The sequence below is a fragment of the Marmota monax genome, unplaced genomic scaffold, assembly GCF_021218885.2.
Source record: "Marmota monax isolate L192 unplaced genomic scaffold, Marmota_monax_Labrador192_F-V1.1 WCK01_AAM20220418_F8-fsc00107, whole genome shotgun sequence".
Classification (NCBI taxonomy): Eukaryota; Metazoa; Chordata; class Mammalia; order Rodentia; family Sciuridae; genus Marmota; species Marmota monax.
This window is the reverse complement of record NW_026693761.1, coordinates 5621605-5642134: the sequence shown is the minus strand read 5'-3', so window position 1 is coordinate 5642134 and position 20530 is coordinate 5621605. Positions and strand designations below refer to the sequence as shown.

Genomic DNA, 20530 nt, shown 5'->3' with positions numbered 1-20530 from the left:
TTATAGAGGAGTTACTGATCTTTAACATGGTTTCCAAGTTTTTGTATAGTCCAAGCTCTGTATTTCTCTCCAGCCTCAACTCTCCCTTTGCTTGCCCTGTCTGATTGATTTCCTAGCTGATGGCTCCAGGTTATGACATTGTTTTGTAAATTTGTCCTATCTTTCCTGCTTCACCTCCGTGTCACAAATTCCAGGAAGTGTTCCTGCCCTGCCAATGCATGCTTCTGCTTTCCAATCATACTTTGGAAAAATTACCTTACTTCTGTGTCTTCACCACTGCTTGGTAATCTCAAGAAAATAACCCTAACTTAGCACTGGTGCCTAGTAGTTGCTCAAAAAGTACTAATATTACTATTATATTTGCCTTATTATTGTGAACCATCTGAGACACTTCCGTATGTACTTTTTTTCAGCACATTAAAATAGTTATTTGGCATTGTGGAGTGTGCCTGTTAGACCTTTTAGTAGTTTTCTTAGTGAGTGTGGAAAAAAGCTCAGAAGTCTACCAAAAAGAGAAGGAATTGGGGAAAATTGGGGAAGTGGTCAGAAAATTATAGGAAATAGACAGAAGACAGATGTCAAAAAGCAATCAAGGGAAAAGAGAGCCAATGATTTCTAAATGGGGTCTTAGACTTCCAAAGCCATAGGTTTTGTCCTATATGAGGGAAAGTGAGTTTTCGTAGGTACAAAGTTACTGCAGTATTTCTGGATAGCAATTTAGACATGTTTATTAAACTAAACAGAAAAAAAAAAAAAAAAAAACTAAAGTGTGTGTACTCATTAATCTGTTGGTTCAGCATCTAGGAATTTATTTCCTAAGGAAACATATATGTTCAAGTATGTTGATTGCACTTTCGCTTATAACGATAGATATAAAATCTAATGGCCAAAAAGGAGATCGACCACATAAATTATAGTACATTCTTAAAATAAAATGCTATAAATCACATTAAAGAATTGTGTTGTGGAAGAATATTTAAATAATACATTAAATTATTTGTAGTAAATGGCTAAGTTAGTAAAAGTAGATTCCATAAAAAATAAGTTTGTTAATGATGATATTTTGGGCTGGGATATGAAATAATGCTTGTTTTCCTCTTTGAGTTTTTCTCTAATTTAGAATATTCCTTAGTGTAGCTCTACTTTAGGGGAGCAGCTATAAAAGATCACTATCTGAAAGATAAAAGAAAAACATATCATCACTGAAAAAAATTGTTTAGGATTAGTACTTGACTTCAGGTTCAGTCTTAACTGAATAGCAGAACTTATATAAATTTTTCTTGTTTCTTGTTATAAATTTGAATATATTCACTTCAGAAAGCAAAACAAGTATAAAAGGTCCATAGTCTTATCAACCTAAAACAGATATCATCAACATTCATATGTGTTATCTGTTGTATTCAGGAGAGATAAAAATTGAGATATAGATTGAGATATACTGTAATTTTACACATATATGAGTTTTTGTTTACCCACAAACACACACACATACATATAAACTGTATAGATATGATTTAACATGAATTTTGGCAAACTTTCTATAAATACCTGGTAGTAAAAGTTGAGATTGCAGGCCACATACTGTTGCTGCTGCTCCTTCATTTCTTTTTTCCTTCCCTTTCTCCCCAACATCTCTCTCCCCATCTTTGTTGCTCCCTTTGTAAACTGTGAAAACCTATCTTACAGGCCATAACAAAACAGGCTTGGGACTTGGGCACGATTACCAATCCCTGATTTAGATTATGTAGTAACTGATTATAATGTACTTGAGATAAGAAGAGTATGTGCCACTTTTGCAAAGTATTATTTAACAACAGTGAAGTGAGTTACAAATGTTATCAGAAATACAAGATATAATGTGAATATCGGTCAGATTAGCCATGGAGCATTTTACTCCCCCCATGACTTTATTTGGTATGGTCATAGGCCACTTAGCAACAGGGATGTATTCTGAGAGATGCATCACAGGCAATTTCATCATTGTGTGAACATAATAGAGTACTGAACAGACTAGGATGGCCATGATACCACTAGGCAATATAATATTATGGGACCACCATGGTATATGTATTGCTTTAGACCAAAATGTCATTATGTAGTACATGACTATAGTTTTTAAGTAGACTTTCAGAGGATGCATCATTAGAAAAATATTAGAACTATCTTAAAGGGCTAGGATTGTAGCTTAGTGATGGAGTGCTTGCCTAGCATGTGTGAGGCACTGGGTTTGAGTCTCAGCACCACATATAAATAAATAAAATAAAGGGGAAAAATATCTTAAAGTTTTCTCTCTTCCTTTGCCCTTGAATCAGACTTTATTAAAGAATAATGTTGGAGAATATAAGTAATGGTTGCTATATGTCATTCAAATTAATTTTTCTTATTTAAGTCATAAGATAGATTGCGCTTCATCTTCAGGGATACATGGTTAATTTAACACAAGTATATATTGAATAAAATATTGTGAAGAATTTTCCATCAAATGAATAGAATTCATTGTGAGGTTTTGTTTTTTTTCCCCCCTCCAGATATGCTCAGTGAAGGAACGGCATGCCAGTGAAATGAGGGATTTGCCAAGTCGATATGTTGAAATAGGTATGGTTCACTCAGTGTCTGCTATGAGTGTAAATGTTCAAAAGAATGTCTGTTTTATTAAGTGGAAATCTAAAGCCATGTTCCTCATCAGGACACATTTCTGGGTGATTTGATGAAATACATCAGAAGCTTTTAGGTTTTGCAACTTTACTATGGAAACCCTTTTTTAAGAAACTATTCTTTTTTTTCACACGATAATTTTGTAAATTGCCTTTGAAGTCAAAGAACCATGGCTTTGGGTTCTGGTTTTGTTGCATACCACCTGGATTTGAGACAATTATCTGCCTTCTTCAGTATTTTTGTCTATAAAATTTGGAAGAGAATCTTTCTCATGAGTTAGTTGCAAGAAGTACAAGAATTCATTCATTCATTCATTCATTTCCCTAGTACAGTACTGATACCTCATCCTGCCAATTTGAACCTTCTAAATACTTGATTTTATCATCATTGGTCTAGCTTAGACTGCCATAGTCTGGACTGCCATTTACCTGGACTTCTGCAGCAGCCTCTTAACTCCTTCCACTATGAATGACTCTAACTTATTCCACTGCAGTCAGAACTTGGATTGGATCACATTATCATCCTTCAGTTCCTTCCTGTTCCTTTTAGAATAAAGAGAAACTCGTCATTAGCACCTGACTGTCACCTCGTTGCAAGAGTACAGGGGTCTGTGGTGGCTGTGTCTGCCTCTCTAGCTGCAGACATTCTCCTGAGTCTTTATGCTGTTGTCAAACTGACTTTCTTCTACCTACCTCCTCTTCCATCTAGAATGTTCTTCCTGCTTCTTTTCACCTTAGTAGTTCCAAATTATTCCTCAGCTCACGTGTTGTAGAGAAAGTCCACTAGATCTCCCTAATGAAGCCAAGTCCTCCTTTGGGAGCATGTATAACACTGGCTACCGCCCTTTGCCTTATAGTTGTAGTGATCTCTTGATAAATTTAATGCATTTCTGTGTCTTCCACCAGACTGTCGCCTCATTCATTACAAGCATGCACTGGTCTGCATTTGCTCTCTTTATATCAAGGGCCTGGAACAGTGCTTGGCACATAGTAGGATGAAATGAATCAGTGACTCTAGGAAACAACTCTTGAAGAAAAGTGTGCTAAGGATGATCTGCCATTATTTTTATTTTTATAATTCTTAGGAGAAAAAAGTTTTGCCATATTATAAGTCAGCTATAAAATTAATTTGCCCATTTGGATGGTGGATGGGGAATATAAATTTGATGGGTCATTATAACAAGGCAAAACTGTCATAAATCATTTACTCCACATTACCCACATGACAAATGTGAGTAGGATTTACTTCTGGGCTGTTTTGTACTTGAAGTCAGAAGTTGGTGGTAGAGTTTTAACCATTTTTTTTTTTTTTAATCTTAGAGAATACATAGTTTAGGTTGCTAAGAGTATGGACAAATAGGTGTCTGCAGAACATAACAATACTGAGAAAAGTTGAGAAACAAGATAATAGAGAAGACAGGTAACTAGAAGATAAAGGTAATTGTTTCAGGATCTCTCACTCTTCTTTCCTGTCGGGGGAAAAAACAACAACAACAGAACTCTGAAAATCTCAGTGCACAGTGTCCTTAGAGATAATATTTGAATATTTTAAATAGAGACAAGTATTAAATTAACAAATCTGAGAATTTTTAAGAATGTAAAAATTTCCAGGAAAGTATAAAAATGTAGCGATTGTCATCTTCTCTCCTTAGTTGATATTTATTGCTCTCATTCTAGGTAGGGATGTTGTACTGTGTGCATTACCTGTATTCATTCATTCTCACCACAACCCTTTGAAGTTACTCAGTATGCTTCTCATTCTGTAGATTGAGAAATTGACCGTCAGAGATGTAAATACCTTGTTTAAGATCTTACACCTGTGGTAATAAAATGGATAGAATCCAACTCTGCAGAAGCACCAGAAGGCTTCCAGGTAGACAAGGCAATGTGGTGAATATATGATCTTGGTAGGATTCCTTAACCTCCCTGAGCCATACTTTCCCACTGTGATAGGCAGATGATAATACCTATCTCTCAGGGTAGTTGTGAGAATTAAGACATAACACAAGTAAGGTGCCTCGCATGGTGCTTGGCAGTAGTAAATGCTCACTAAATCATGCATGTTATTATCACTTGCACATGTCCATCCAAACACGTGACCGCTAAGTTTCCTCTGTGGTGGCTTTATTAATCCAGAGCCCTGGGATCACATTACTGAAGGGTAGTGGATCTGTATTGTAATTTATGTGAAATAGTCTGTGTGGGTACTAACAGTATCACATTACTGACATTTCACTATTATGGTTAGTGGTTAAGTACCATTTTTTCCCCTCATAAGAGCAAACCCTTAAGAATGTAAACCATTTCCACAGCAGGAAGCAAAGTTGTGTGGATAAGAGTCCTTGAGTAGGACAAAGGAAAGGAGAAATATTAGGAGGTCAGGATTACAATGTACTTTAGCCCTGAACAGTGTGAACCACTGTTCTTTAATAAATGAGGTGAAGTGGCACTGAGATTAAAGAACTATCTGTGGCTACACATTTCTTAGAAGCCAGATGTTTCTAACCCTTCCTTACAAGTTAGAATCAGAAAAACAACACAAAAGTTATTCCTGCCAACAGGATATTGATATACTCTTGTAAACGAAAAATAAAGATAAAAGAGTCGGCCAGTCACCATGAAGACAGTCTCTGTACATAGAGATTTTGGATGTTATTTTTTGTTCCAGAATGCATTGCTAAAATTACAGTGTGGTCCATGCCTATTGTTTTAATCTCACTTGACTCTCTTTATTCCCACAAGACTCCCTAACCCTCTGATACTTTTCACCAAAGTTTCCCATGGTCTTTGTGGAATGGGAATTGGAGAGCTGATATATTTTTAGTTAATGAAGCCAATGTTTGCCATTTTCTGGAAGTTGCTGCCAAAGTCTGAGAATTTTCATGCAAGGAATTAATTATTGACTTTCTAGTCTTTATTTCATATAGAATCTTGTTTAAAAAAATAACTGAGATAAACCAACTACACAGGACTCTATAGAATGACAGAGAAACTGGGAGGAACAAAAAGGTGATAAAAGAAGGTACCATCTCTTGATGTTAATTAAGTAGGGTCAGTACCTTTAATTGGTCATATACTATGATATTAACAGTTTAGTACATCACACTGTTTTCAGCCTCTCCATTTATTGGGAATGTGATGATCTGGAAGATGAATATCTGTTTGCTTGGTGCAGGAGAGCTGTGAGATCATTCTTTCATACATCTATGTATTCTCTTTCATCTATCTGTTATCATTTTGACTTTGACATACAACACAGCTGTGATAGTTTTCTTGTGCACATATGTGACATTGTTTTCCCATAATTGCTACTAAGTCTCAGTAGCAATTATGACAGTCACTGGTATCATCCAACGTGTTTTTATTTAAGGAGCTAGCGACATGTGGTTTTGTGTTCTGCTGTAGTTCAGCTTAACTATTTAGTAGATGAAATAATCATATCAACTTAAGAGTTGTCATTTAATTGACAGTAGTGTGCTGAATATTGATTAGAAAATATAGAATGAAATTGTAAACTAAACTTGCTTTAAGTGGTTTGTGACCTGAGTACTGCTGGCTTCTGTTTGATTTGAATGTTTTGTTATTTTCTCCATTAGCCATACTCTTCAATTTCACTTTCTTGTACCAGGTCTTCTTGGTGACTTGCTGTCACGCATCGTAAAGTCGCTTTTACTTTAATATATTTGCTTCATAGCACAGCCCTGAAGCTGTTGAAATGTTGTGATTTCCAAATGTATTTTCATTGATCACTAGTCAGGTTGACAAAGCGTCTAAACTTATTGAAAATAAGTTCTGAGAGCATTATTTCCAGTTGATTATGAAATACTACTGTCTGTTAACTAAGAGGTTAGAATTTTATGGTGACATGGCACTATCATAAAGAGCTTATCAGTGAATATAAAACAATGGAAGGAACCTGTTCCTATTTATAAATTGCTTGACATACTTCCTTTTTGTTTCTTTAAGAATCATAAATAACAAGATCTGTAGGATATCACATTATTTAACTCCAATGAAGAATCCAAATCCTTCTGGGTTACATTTAGCTATTGGGCATTTGGGGATGAGCAAAGGGATAACAAGTGTTTAAAACCAGCAACACAAGTTCTGTTCTGCAGCGCTTTTACCCTCATAGTAGCATGATGGATTTAAGAAAAGGGCAGGTGGCACCCTGACAACATTGTGCTGAATCACCAGAGAGTTGTCAAGCCCTTAACTTCTAGTTTTGGTAACCCCCAGTACACTTTTAATCTGCGTGTCTGTCTCAGTGTTTTTACCTATGTGTTGTAGTGTGACTTGTTTAAGACCTAAACTTACTGCTTCTGCTGCCTTCTATTTCAGAGACATATTAGTGAAGATACTTAACTTCTCTGAGCTTCAGCTGTTCTAAAATAAAGATGATGTTGTTATGGTGAAAAGAGATATTGAATGTAAAACACTTAGCATACTGCCTCTCAGCATAGTCATATTCATTAAGTGGAAGCATTAAATTAATGTTGCTATTATTTAGTTACTCAGTGAGAAAGAAGAAGAGTGGTTTCCTTTAGAAATCAGAAGACTCAATTATTGTGTATCAGAAAAACTAACTGCAAGAAAATTTTGGGAAAAATATAAGGGTTTACTGAATTATTGAGAACAGATCAATATATTTCATAATTGCATTTCTCAGTAAAATATATGAATCTATAGATGACAGAAATACAGTAATAATACAAAACATTGCTTTAAAATCATGTTTTTTAGGTCATATACACAGATAGTAAAATCACCTAGTTCTGAATTATTTGGAGAAAGATCTTATTATTTAAGTAAAATTTTGTGTGTGTGTGTGTGTGTGTGTGTGTGTATGTTTAAGTGAGATGAAGAGGTTGTTTTTCTTATGTTATATAGACTGTTCTTATAGTCATGATTATTGCCACTATTTCCATCCTCATACATACTTCTCTCTAACCTAAATTTTTCTGCTTTTTACTGTTTCTTGTTTTATATCTATTTCCATTTTTTGATACGGCAGGCAGTACCTTAATTATTTTTTTAAATGATAGATGCGCAAGCTCCCTTAAGTCAGGGCCAAGGTCTTAGTCTCTGGGTATTTCTAGAAGAGAGTCTTATGCACAGCTAGTACTTGGTCAAGTTGTTGATAACCCTCAGAGATCTCAGACCCATGGCACAAGAAAGTTCTTTCTTATTAATTCTTATTTCAATCACATGGTGCTCATTCTGAAACTGTTAGTATGTGCCATTGATGGCCCAACTTTGCTTACGTGTTATGGCTCTAACCCTAACCCCATTTCCCTGGGTAATATAAAGTTGATATAAAACACTGATCTTGGGAAGATGATACAGTGTCAGCATCATTTTTCAATCTGCCTGAGTCCTCACATAAAAATGGAACAAGTAGATCACAAAACAACACACAGACCACATTTACAACAAAACAAGGTAGCCCCAAGAACCCCAAGACACAAATAGATAAGGAAAAAACACTAGTGGTAGCCTGGTGCCTTGCTATGGTCATAGCCTCTGTGTGACACAGAGTAGAGGGGAATAGGGGTTCTCTGGCAGACTGAGGCCAGGAGAACTTCAAAGTAGTCAGTCAGTGTTCACCAGAAAGGACAGTAGGCTACCCCGAGAGCATCAGCAGTGGGTGTGGGGATCACTCCTATGTGTGAAGGGCCAGATTCCAGCTTCCCTTATGCACTTCACAGTTGAGCAGCCAGGGTTTCCTGACAGATACAGGATATCAGAGGAGAACAGCAGGGAGGGAGCCTGTCAGTGCAAGACAGGGACATTAGAAACAAACAAAAGAACTAGGGGATCTCAGAAAGTGACCAGATTTTTTTTTTTTTAAGCACCAAATTATCATAGCAGAAGAGGGAGCTCTACAAGGTTAGAATATCTTTCCCAGTCCCTGTCTCCTAAGAGTTCAGTGACAATGACTTTACCTCATAATGAACACTAGGAAAATACTGAGATTAAATCCCTACTAAAGTTTAAGAAAAATAAGGAGATCAGTGGTGTCCTTCATAATGAATGCACATCTGAAAGACATAACCATAACACAGATTGCAAGTGAATATAAAAGCAAATAGAACCAAAAAGTTATGCTGAGAGAGGGGCAGAGAGGGAAAAGAAGGAATTAAAAAAAAAAGAAGACAGTGTTTATCTGGTAATGAACAATCTGTTCTTTACCAGATAAACACTTTTATCTGTCTGTTTATCTGACATCAAGATATATTCTAGTAAAATCACTGGACTTAAAGAACAAAAAAATTGGGAGGCCTTCTAGACCTATAGTCACCAGTATGGTAGCCACTAACCACTTGTGGTGAGACTTTGTAATGTTGCTCTGTAGTGGTGGCAGATTGATGTGTACCATGTACCAGATTCCAGATTTTTTAGCATGAAAATAAAAAAGTAAAAGACCTCATTAATGATTTTTTTATGTTGTTACATATTGAAATAATAATTTGGATATATTGCATTAAAGAAAATACATCATTAAAATTTCACCTCTTTCATGAAGGAACTTTGGTTTGTGTAGAGGGGAGTCAGGGAAGGGGTGGGGTCATGGGGATGGGAAAAACAATAGAAAGAGACAGACATTATTACCCTATATAATGTATGATTACATTAGTGGAGTAACTCTGAACCCTGTTCAGCCAGAGGAATGAGAAGTTGTGCTCGATTTGTATACTATATGTCAAAATGCATTCTACTGTAAAATAAATTAATTAAAAATTTTTTAGCTCTTTCAAAGCTTTTGCTCCTTATTGTGGCTCATAGAAAATTTTACAAATTAGATATGCAACTGTGCTTTTTTGACTTGCATTGTGTATCTGTTGGGCAGCAATGATCAAGAATTCCAGCCTCCCTTCTGTATCAGTCCTACCAGCAAAATTACATTCATTATCCTTACTGTGGATCTAGAAAACTTTACTGAATAGAATTTTCATGTGAACAGCCCTTTTGAAACTCACCCTGTCTTAATGTACTTTGGATCTCTATGTAAAGGTCTTGTATTACTTCTTCTAGCATGTCTAGGAATGCTTTATCCTCCTGAATAAACCAGAGTGCAGAAGCCCTTTCATCTCCATCAGGATAAGGAAGGCTTTTGCTGCCTTAATGCCTACCATTGCTGATGTTCATCAGCACACTGTTGTGTGAACACAGCATATTCCCTGCCTTGGCCTGGAATCATTCTCTCACTTTCTTGATCTCCTTGATCTGAAGGATAGCTTCTGTTTTGTGGTTTTCTCTGGGAACTTCATTTTTCTTTCTTCCTCCTCTATCTTTTGCTTTCTTTCAGTTTTGTGTTTTGCAAACAAATCAGAATTTGTTTTCATTTTCTTTGTGATTTATCTTCTCCAGATAATCTACTTAAAGATGAGTTTCTAGAGCATTAAACCTGTCAGCCATCTGTATTCAAATTGGGTTTATTTTAGGGGGAAAAGATTTTTTTATTAAAATTATTAAACTCATTATTACATGAAATGTAGTAGGATTTCAGGAGAAATAAGTAATTTGAAATTTCCATTGGCCCACTTTGAAATATAAAGCCCATAATTATTTGGGGATATTTTACAAAATCAGTTCATAAACTTTTGCATATCTTTAGAAGAATAAATATTATCATTCAGTATTTCATTCTCTAAAAATTGGGAAAACTATTCCTTATATTTCTATATTCATTCTGATAACACTGTGTCCAGGCAGCCCTTCTTGGATTCAGTGTTAATATGAAAAATAAATTGTATCATGTTAGATCTAAAAACATTCATGTTCATTGAATTAGTTATGAAAAAGCAAGACCCCAGCATCCTTTCTATAATGTTTTGTTTTAGGCAGAATTGCTACAGACATTTTCATAAATCAGCAACTCAAATTAGGAATGAGTTCTTTTTTAACATGATATCATTACTAGTGGGTATTAATGGAGAGGAATTGCTGAGTGATAAAGTGGGAGAGTACTCGCAACTAAGAGAAATAGCCATTTAGAACTCTTATTTTGTGAATAATAGTATTTCTGTAACAATTTTTTCTTTAAGATGATGATTTTGATACTAATAAGTTATTTTAACAAAAAGAATGTTTTAGTTTCAGTTTTATCTGTATATGGATAACTTGCCCAGTGTCTCTGGAAATCTCATCAATATTTTTGTGTACCATATCTTTTCTTTATAAGTAACTTTGTGTTAGTGTAATTTGCCCCTTCATGTAGTCTCTGTCTAAATTATTATTCTCAATTACTAAAGTCTGATAAATTAAGTACTTAACAAATACACATTTATTACAATATCCAGTTGAGACTGTGTGTCTTTATAATCTTTCCTCATTTTCTTTAAGCACCCATTGGATTTTCTGTCATGTTCTTAATTAGAGAACTGGAAATTTTCTCTCTTATTCATGTAAGCTATTATACACAGACTATTGTACACAGATCGTGAGGAGGAGGAGGAGGGCTTTGGATAAGATCATTTTCTAGCTTCTCTCTTCTGTATTTTAAGGCTCATTCATAAAAACTCAGACATCTATATATATTTGGTTACCTTTAGGATAAACTCTGACATTGCCTATTAGTGAGGCTAGGCAGCCTGTTTGGCATCTCAGATGAGGAGAATAACTCATTCACGCACTGCTTCTTTTGCGTTTAAGGGGATTTTTTTGGGGGGGTGTCTCTGGCAAATGAGCACAGAAAAGCCTCCCGGTGACGTCATCAGTATGGCTTCTGTGGCTTGAATTTGTTCTTTACCAGAGTTGCTGGTAAAGGTATGCATAGCATTTCAAACATGAAATGTGATTTAGTGGAACAACTCAGGTCCATTTTTTGCCAACGTGGAGTGTTCGCTACCAAAAACTCTTTTGTCAGTTGTCCGTATAGCTCAAGAGAAGGTGAAACTGCCACGTTTTCAATCACACTGTCCTGTATGGCCCCATACTGTTCAGTACTGTCTGTACATTTCAGTTTGCACCTCTCCGTTCCCCACCTGCATGCACAGTAGGATGAGAGTCTCTAGATTGTCCAGCCTGAATACACTGGAAGTATTTGTCTCTGCCCTGTGGTTGAGGTGGAGGTAGCTGTCTCACATGCTCTTTACAGCTGAATAAGGAGAAACTGTAAAGACTGGCAAAAGGAGAAGAGGAAGAAGAAAAATTCAGTAGCCCCTGTTCTTTCTGTATTATGGATTTTATTTCTGCTCTCATTTTTTTATCTTATAGAAAGGGAAATTTATATCCACAGAAGTTAAAATGACTTGTCCAAGTTCAATTTAGTGGAAGTTATAGCCCAGATTTCCCAATTCGACATTCAATATTGTTTCCAGCATGATGCACTGAGTTCCCTTACTTGCGAAAAAAGAGTAATTTCATGACAGACATTTGCTAGATCTGCAGCTAATACCCACAACTGTGAAGAAGATCTGAATCGAGAAACTCTTTGAAAATGAGATGCGCCTGCATGAGAGTTTATTCCCAAATGAATCCTTAAGTGATTCATTTAATGATTCCTGGAAGACTCTTCCAGTCCCACTACTCTGTCAGCTCTTACCCTTTAAGAAGCTACCTCAAAACTTCACTTGTTAAAACAACAATCATTTGTATTTTATACAGCAAGCATTTATCATTAGAATCATATTTTGGTAATGTTTGTACTCTATCCATGGAACTCTTTTCAAATCTTTGGGATCCAAAGTTATTAAATTCACATACTTCTTAAGCAAAGTAATATTTTTTCTAAATTTTAAGTAGTCTATTTTCAGGAAGGAAAAAGAAGCTTATTATTTTTCTTTCACCTCTATTTCACTTGAAAAATAATAATGTTTGATCATAATGCAGTATTTGCATACTTTCTTTAACTTGAAGTTCTTTTAATAATGCAAAAAAAGAGTGTTTTATAATCACAAACAGCAGCCCTTGTGATATTTGTACCTCTATAAAGCCCCAGTTGTCAAAAACTTAAAATTAGGCATATGAAAAAATTAGTGTTGTTATTAATAATAGTTTACATTGAGTTTTATGAGTTTCATATTGTCTTCAAGTGATTTAACTATGTCATTTTTAAACTGCCTGGGCACATGTAACTCTTGACCATTCATGGTGCTATTATTCTTGGGTGCATTTTTTAAAAATTTTTTTTTCTGTCGTAGTTGGACACATTACCTTTATTCATTTATTTTTATGTGGTGCTGAGGATCGAACTCTGCACCTCGCACGTGCTAGGCGAGTGCTCTACTGCTGAGCCACAACCCCAGCTCCTTGGGTGCATTTTTGTTGCTGATAGAAATTTCAAGTTTAAGTTCTTACATAGCCATCTAGTACTGATGATTGTGAAGCATTTTCAGTGCTCAGTGGTGAAAGTATGTTTAATTATGCCCCTTCATGTTAGCTTTTTTAAAAAATTGGCACATAGTATTATACATATTTATGGAGCACACTGTGATAATTTGCTACTTGTATACAATGTGCAATGAACAAATTAAGGTAATTAGCATTTGCATCGCCTTAAACATTTATCATTTCTTTGTAAAATAAATCTGGCTGGTAGTTGATATGTCATTGTGTGTTGATTTTTGCTCCTTTTAATGGTGAATCTCTTGTTCACAGTGTCTCAGTTTGAAACTGAATTCCACATCAGTGGACTCGCTCCTCTCTGTGATCAGCTTGTTGTACTTTCCTACGTAAAAGAGGTTTCAGAAAAAACGGTAATTATTTTCTCCACAATTTCAAAGGGATGTGGGGTTTCATTTTGAGCATTATACCCAGATCAGGTTGCCTGTCAGAGGAGTCTTCTATAAGCTGAGTAGAACTTTCTTGATCTATAAGACTAGCAGAGATTATGCTGTAGACCCTAACATATTTACCTGAAGAAGGTCCACTCATTGCCTGCCTTTGTTCTTTTTTTCTGAGCAAAGAAAAGAGTCATTTTCCCCCTCTTTTTCATCAGTCTCTTGGTATTTTAGTCGAAAGGAATGAAGTATCCCTCTTGCGGAAAGGCGAAGAAACTAAGCTGACACTGTGCATTAGCAGAAATGACAGCAATGAAGTTGATCGGCTACAACAACAGGGGTCCCTGTGGTCAGAGGGAGTTATGGAAAGGGCAGTTCATTATTTCCTGTGGTCCAGACATATTTATTTATTTCCCAGTGGCCTGGTGAATCTGAGTAGTTTGAGTGTTGTAACTTTGAGTTACCAATTATGGATTGTTGTAACTTTCAGTTACCAATGCAGATGATAGTATAGTGAAATGTGTGGCTAATAGAAAGCAGTAGATAGTCTAAATTTCATTGTAATGATGTTAGAATGAAGCTTACATCTGGGATCCAGTGGAGGGGCCGGAACACCCAGTTCTCCCTTTGAAGCCCAGGCCAGCACCATTCCCAGCTTGTTGTTATTGTTAGAGTCTAGGGGTCCTACCTAGAAGGGAATGGGAAGGCTTCAAGGCATAAACAAGGAGAGTTTTTTGTAAAGGATTTTCTTTTGGATGCTGTATATAAAAGAAATTGCAATTGATTCTCTACCCCTTTAGAGTAAGTAGGCAAGTGGACCTTCCTTGTTTGTGTCCTCCTCCTTTTCTTCTTAAATGGCAAGGAATAAAATGGGGGAGGAAAACCCTGGGAGCCCTTGTTTTGAAGTGGTAACTGCACTTGAGCTTTTCTCTGAGCGAGCACTTGCATTAGGAAGCCATCACTATAGTAACTGAAGCTCTGGGTGCCCATGTTGCTAGGCAATGGAATGCTGTAGACTTAAGTGAACACTCAGACCTTCTAAAATCAATAGGGGTGGCTTCTAGCCCTATTGCAGGACATCGGTTTATTATTATTTTATTTATTTATTTTTTGAAAATAAAGAAAAGCAGTCGCTCCTGAGGGAGTAAATTCAGTGCTTTTTGATGAGGAATGTGGGGAGGATTGAGATTGTGATTGAAAGAAATAAGGAAAGAAGCAGTAAAATGAAAAAGGAAGGCCTAATAAACAACTGACCAAAAAAAAGAATGAAAGAAAAGAAGCCTTTGTTAATAAAAGAGTATTGAAAATAAATAAATCCAAAGAAAGGCCAACCTTACAGAATAAATTAGAAAATGGAATTTATTTCAGAGGAAGAAGGAAGGGTCTTGGAGATGACTTAAAACATTTGTGTCAGTATACACAGAGACTCACTTTATTGAACATCAAAGTGTGCCTAAATCCTTAAATAAATTATTAAGGCAAAAGGAATAAAGAGGTCATCTTTAGGCCATCTTCTACCTTCCCCCCAGCTTTTCTTTTTTTCCATATTGAACAATGTTTAATTATATTTAATAAAATTTGTTTTCAGTATTTTTCCCAAAACATTTCCCATATGATGCCTATGATATAGTTTATTCACATAATTGCATTCAGTGGCACTTGCTCCTTAATATTGCCCTATTTTATGCATATTAATCCTCTGCATACGTATATGTGGTTTCTTTCCATTATTAGCATGTTTGGTAGTCATATACTATCCTGTCTGATTGACATACCTTAATTTATTAAGCAGTTCCCTAACGTTTGGTTTTTCTTTCATTAGTTAGTAAAGCACAAATGTGGTAAGTATTGGCTAAGCACTGGAAGTCAGAGATCAACAAAGCCAAATTCCTGACCTTGGAGAGCTAGATAAGCAGGCTGGTTAGCCAGGGAGCAAGAGTTGTAAAATGACATGAGTCACATTACTGGTACTTTTCTTACACATAGAAAGGCACTTTTGGTATTGTCTGGTGAGGTGGTTTAATGTGTTTTTTTGTTGTTGAAATATTTTTTCTACTTTGCTATTCTAATGTTGACATCTTTTATCATTTTTATAGAAGTCAATTTTTTTATGGTTTTTATTAGTGCACTATGGTTATACATAACAGCTGGATTCATTGTGACATATTTACACATACACATGATTCGATCAGTCTTATTCCTCAGTACCTCCCTATTCCCTCCCTCCCTTGCTACCCCTAGCCCTTTTCCTCAACTGTTCTCTCTTTTATTATTATTTTTAAAAGAGTACATTTATGTGTGTGTGTGTGTGAGAGAGAGAGAGTGAGACTCATTGTGATTTGTTAATTACATGGACTTAGCATAATTTGATCAATTTCATTCCTTAGTACTCCCTCTGTCATTCCTTAGTACTTCCCTCCCTGTCAGTCCCCTTGGTCTGCTCTGTTAATCTCCCTTCTATTTTTGTGAAATCCCCTTTTTTATTCCTTATTTTTCCTCTCCAGCTTCCATATTATAAGAGAAAACATTCAACCCATGACTTTCTGAATCTGGTTTATATGACATTCAGTTTTTTAAATATGCCAATCTTTTCATTTTCTTTGATTTTTTTCTGTTTTAAATTTATCTGATAAATTATGCTGTGTGTTCATACTCACTCTTTTTGTTGATCTTGTGTAGTTGCTATTTTATTTTTGGAATGTTTTCAGTATATGAGATGGAAGGCTAATAATTACTTCCCAGTTTTCTGAACAAGATTTGTCAAATTCAGGTTTACTATTTTATTTGGGAAACTTAGAGGGCCAGGTCTAGTTCTGGAGGGTATTTTGTTTTGGTTGTTTGTTTTTTTCCCATTTCATTTCTCTCATCTGTGTCTTCTCTGTACCAGTTTCAAAGTGCTTCAGGTATTGTTGGTTTGTAAAATGAACTCAAGTGTATGTTTTGTACACAAAGTTCACAAAGCATAAACTTTAAATTAGAAAAAACTTGACTTCAAGTCTAAAGTTTGCTTTAAGTCCTGATTCTCCACATAACCCACTTTTATAATTGGCTTATATAACTTTAACCTTAACTTTTTTGATTCTCTGTTTTCTCCATCTATAAAATTAGAAATTATAATTCTTCACTTTGTAGGGCTCATTTAAGAACTTAGAGTAATATATGTATATTCACTTGCTAGATTTATTGAACTGCCACAGGTCCTCAGCAAATATTCTCTCATCATTCCCTTTTTGTCCTAATCTTGCGATTCATCATCCAAAACTGAAGTCACCAGCTGTGTATGGCTGTTTGTATTTAAACTAATTAAAATCAAATAAAATTTAAATTCTTATTCATATTAATAGCATTTTATGTGTGCAGTAGCCACCTGTGACTAACATCTGCCATATTGGGCTGTGCAAATATAGAATATCTCCATCATCTTAACAATGTCTGATTTAGAGGCAACTCCTAAATCTTCGGCTTTTTAACACTAATAGTAACTTTACTAGTATTATCATTGATTTGGATAATGGAACAGTTCGTACATTATTTTACTTTTCCACACATATTTGTAGAAGAGATGTAATAAAAGGGCCAAATTCACTGTCTTGGGCCACTCCTGAGATTGGATGGGCTGCAGTGGTAGAATGCCCGCCCATATCACACAGTGCTGTTTATCTTACACAAAAGGTCAAGAAATAAGACATTGTTAGGATGCTGTCTACTATAGGCTGTTGGGAATGGCTTATGTGTGCAAAGTGATAAAATCAAAGCAAGTGGGCTGGAGTGCTGTTCAGTGGCAGAGCATTTGCTTGGTGTGCATCCCTGAGTTCTGTCCACAGCACTGCAAAAAAATGAATAAAACAAAACCAAAGCAAATATGGTTACCTTGAATTAATTTGCATAACTGGAAATGTATTTAAAACATGCCTTTTCCTTTCTCCTTGCTCCCCCAGGAAAGAGAATATTGTGCCAGACCTAGATTGGATATCATCCAGCCACTTTCTGAGACTTGTGAAGAGATCTCTTCTGATGCTTTGACAGTCAGAGGTTTTCAGGAGAATGAATGTAGAGATTATCATTTAGGTGAGAGAGAGCAAAGGTCTGGTTCATGTGATTTCCTGTGTTATTTGCCCTTCTACTTTATTTGGACAAAAGGAAACTTAAATGGAGTTGATGGGAGGATCTTAGAGAATATGTAGGCAGGCCTCTTCTTTTGAAAACCAGAGCGTTTAGGCTCAGAAATATCCCAGAGCTTTTCTAAGCTCTCATTGCAAAAGGAAGTAGAAACCAGGACTGATGAGGAGTAGGCTCCTTGTTTGTTGTTTTATTATTACTTTTTTCCATTGTGCTAAGTAACAGTTAACTTGATGTCAAGTAACTCTCTGGTTCTAATATCCCTCCAACTTTATGTCCCTGTAAGGTTTGCTCTTGGATGGCAGAGAAATTGTCTTTCTGTGAGTTACTGAGTGCTCACAGCTGAGAAGAGTCCTACCATATCACTAGGCATTAGGTGAATATTTGTGGAGTGGATGGATGAGCATACTTAGTCATTCACTGTGCAGACACAAAAGGAACACCATTATTATTTAGTCATACCAAGGCCATCTGTGTTTGAGTGTCATCATATCCTCATAAAATACATTGAGGAAAATAGAACAGTTAGGCTTTTTAAAAAATTTGTTTCCTGCTTTAAGAACGTTTGACACTTTGTGAGAATATTTTCATTTCCTACGTTGGCTGAAGAAATGAAGAAATATTCTATACATGTTTGAGCTTTCTTATGTGAAGTTTCAAATCAGTTGAAAAATGGGAGTATATTCTGGACTTGGCAAAAAGCAACTGTGATTCACAACTGAAAGCGTCCAATCTAGGTATTTTGCTCAGAGCAATCTCTGCTGCACACTTAGAAACCATTCAGAACAGGTTTTATAATTGAATTCTGCAGGAAACCCTCACCATTGGCATTGTGCACAACATGCTGAAATGATAGATTATGTCCCCAGGGCTTGGACGTCTGTCATTTATGCTTTAGATGGCCTTGACCTTGATGAGGAGGAAACATTTATTGCAGACTGTGGGGTGTAATTGTTCTGTAAAAATAGAACAGTGTCATAAATGGCCATAAATAAAGTTTATATACAGTAGATGAATTCTAATATGCAATGGATGTGAAGAATTTTGAACATTGTTTATCATATGAAGTCAGAATGTTAATGTATTTAAACACAGAATTTTGAATCTGTTAAGTTTTATAGTACTTGTTTTCTCCCTGTTTCCCTTTTCTCTTTCAGATCTGAAATACATTCTGTTATGTTCTACCCTATTTCCTTCCTTTACCTTTCAACAAAGTGAAGCACATTTGCAAGTGTAGACAAGTTTTCTCTTTACTCTGAAATTTGGTGGGCTCACCAGGTTCCCACAAACTGTTGCAACACTTTTTGTACTGTTGAATCACTCTAGTTGTTCCTCTCCTCTCTCACTTCTAGAATACTCTGAAGGGGAATCACTCTTCTACATCGTGAGTCCAAGAGATGTTGTAGTAGCCAAGGAACGAGACCAAGATGATCACATCGACTGGCTCCTTGAAAAGAAGAAATATGAAGTAGTTTTGATTTTAATTTCTTGGAAGTATTGACTTGTCTGTAACAGAGACAGGATAATAGATTTTTGTTGTAAATCTTCTGTGTGGTTGAATTAGAGTGCTCCAAACCAAAAAAAAAAAAAAAAAAAAAAAAAAAATATATATATATATATATATATATGGAGGAGGATAATAACTTTCCCCTCTCAGACATTAGGGAACAAAAAGATTGCTATGATGTTGACTGGCTTTACTAAGTTAAATTGGGGAGGAGTCAGTGGTATAGGGAGGGAGAGGTTTAGATCTAACCTTTTGAAATTTTATTTTGTGATTTATTTTTTTTCCACCCAAGGAGTGGAAAAGAGAGCTAATTCCTCAGAGTTGTCTATTTGGACATTTTAATGAAATCACTCATTTTATCCTTATTTTTTTTGGAAAGATAAAGCTACTAAATTTTTACTCTCTGAGGTTGGTTTGAACCAACCTCAGTTATCAGATCAGTTATCAGATAATCAGATATCTTTGTAGTCCAGGTAGGAAGTGATGAGACCTGCTAGCTTGGATAGAATGATATTGTCCACTTTAGTAAATCTTGGTTTAGACAGATTTGATTAGAGAATGCCCCAATAAGACTTTATTTAAAAAATATATTTTTCAATTTTAATAGCTGAAATGTATCATGTTGGTTTAGACAGACTGTGGATGGGCTTATGTATTAATTATCAGAAAACAATAGCAATTAGCCCAACTTTTTGTTCCTCTAAATTTGTAACTACCTGGAAGGATAGGAAAAATCATTTTAATCTAAAAACTGTTTAGAGTCTAGATATAGTTGAGTAGTTGCTAAAAGAAATTTTAATTTTAATTATTTATGTTAGACTAATACTTATAAACTTTCTAAAGTAAAAAACAAAATCAGAGATTTTCAAATGCTTAATTATAGATATACAAAAACGTGTACAATTTATCTATGTTGAAACCTAAAGAAAAGTGCCTTTTTCCTTCTCTCCCTCCCTCCTTGCTCTCTTCTTTCCTTCCCTTCCTCTGTCCCTCAATATGCCCCTCAGTATCTGTCACACCAATTTAGAATGACAGCTGCCTTATTTTGCTTGGAGACTAGGAGATTTTGTTGTATTTTGATTTGTGTATGAAATGTGATTCCAATATCCTAATGCGGAAATGAATTCAAATGGAAATGAAAGAAGTCTTCATTTTGGTTGACTGCCTTTGTTTGAGTTTGAATTCAGTGAAGTTCATTCAACCATGGCATTAAAAATTCCAGTGCTTCAAGCAAAAGCCACAGAAAAATGGGGCTTTATTCATGTAGTCCAGAATGTTAAAACATAATAAATATAGTGTTTATAACCACAACATCTTTCTCTCCCACTCTCCCATTTTCTTTCCCTTTTTTTTGTTTCTTTTATCATGCCTATGTAAATATAGGAAGCTTTGATGGCAGCTGAAATTAGCCAAAGGAACATAAAAAGACATAAGATTCTGGTAAGTATGCCTTTTTTTTATTATATTAGAATAACTTTACCTTTTAATAAGGTGAAAAGACCATGTTCTACCTATCTTTTCAGAAT

The 20530-nt window shown here is 35.5% G+C and overlaps 1 protein-coding gene across 2 annotated transcripts in view; it reads left to right on the top strand.

Moving 5' to 3' along the window:
- The window catches only part of Vps41 (VPS41 subunit of HOPS complex), a 167315-nt gene that overhangs the window by 109449 nt on the left and 37336 nt on the right, over positions 1–20530 (top strand). For both annotated transcript variants that reach the window (XM_046460605.2, XM_058584458.1), the window contains 5 exons: positions 2529–2595; positions 13257–13354; positions 17317–17446; positions 18850–18965; positions 20388–20444. In XM_046460605.2, the coding sequence (XP_046316561.1) occupies positions 2529–2595; positions 13257–13354; positions 17317–17446; positions 18850–18965; positions 20388–20444 (468 nt within the window). The remainder of the gene's footprint in view (positions 1–2528; positions 2596–13256; positions 13355–17316; positions 17447–18849; positions 18966–20387; positions 20445–20530) is intronic.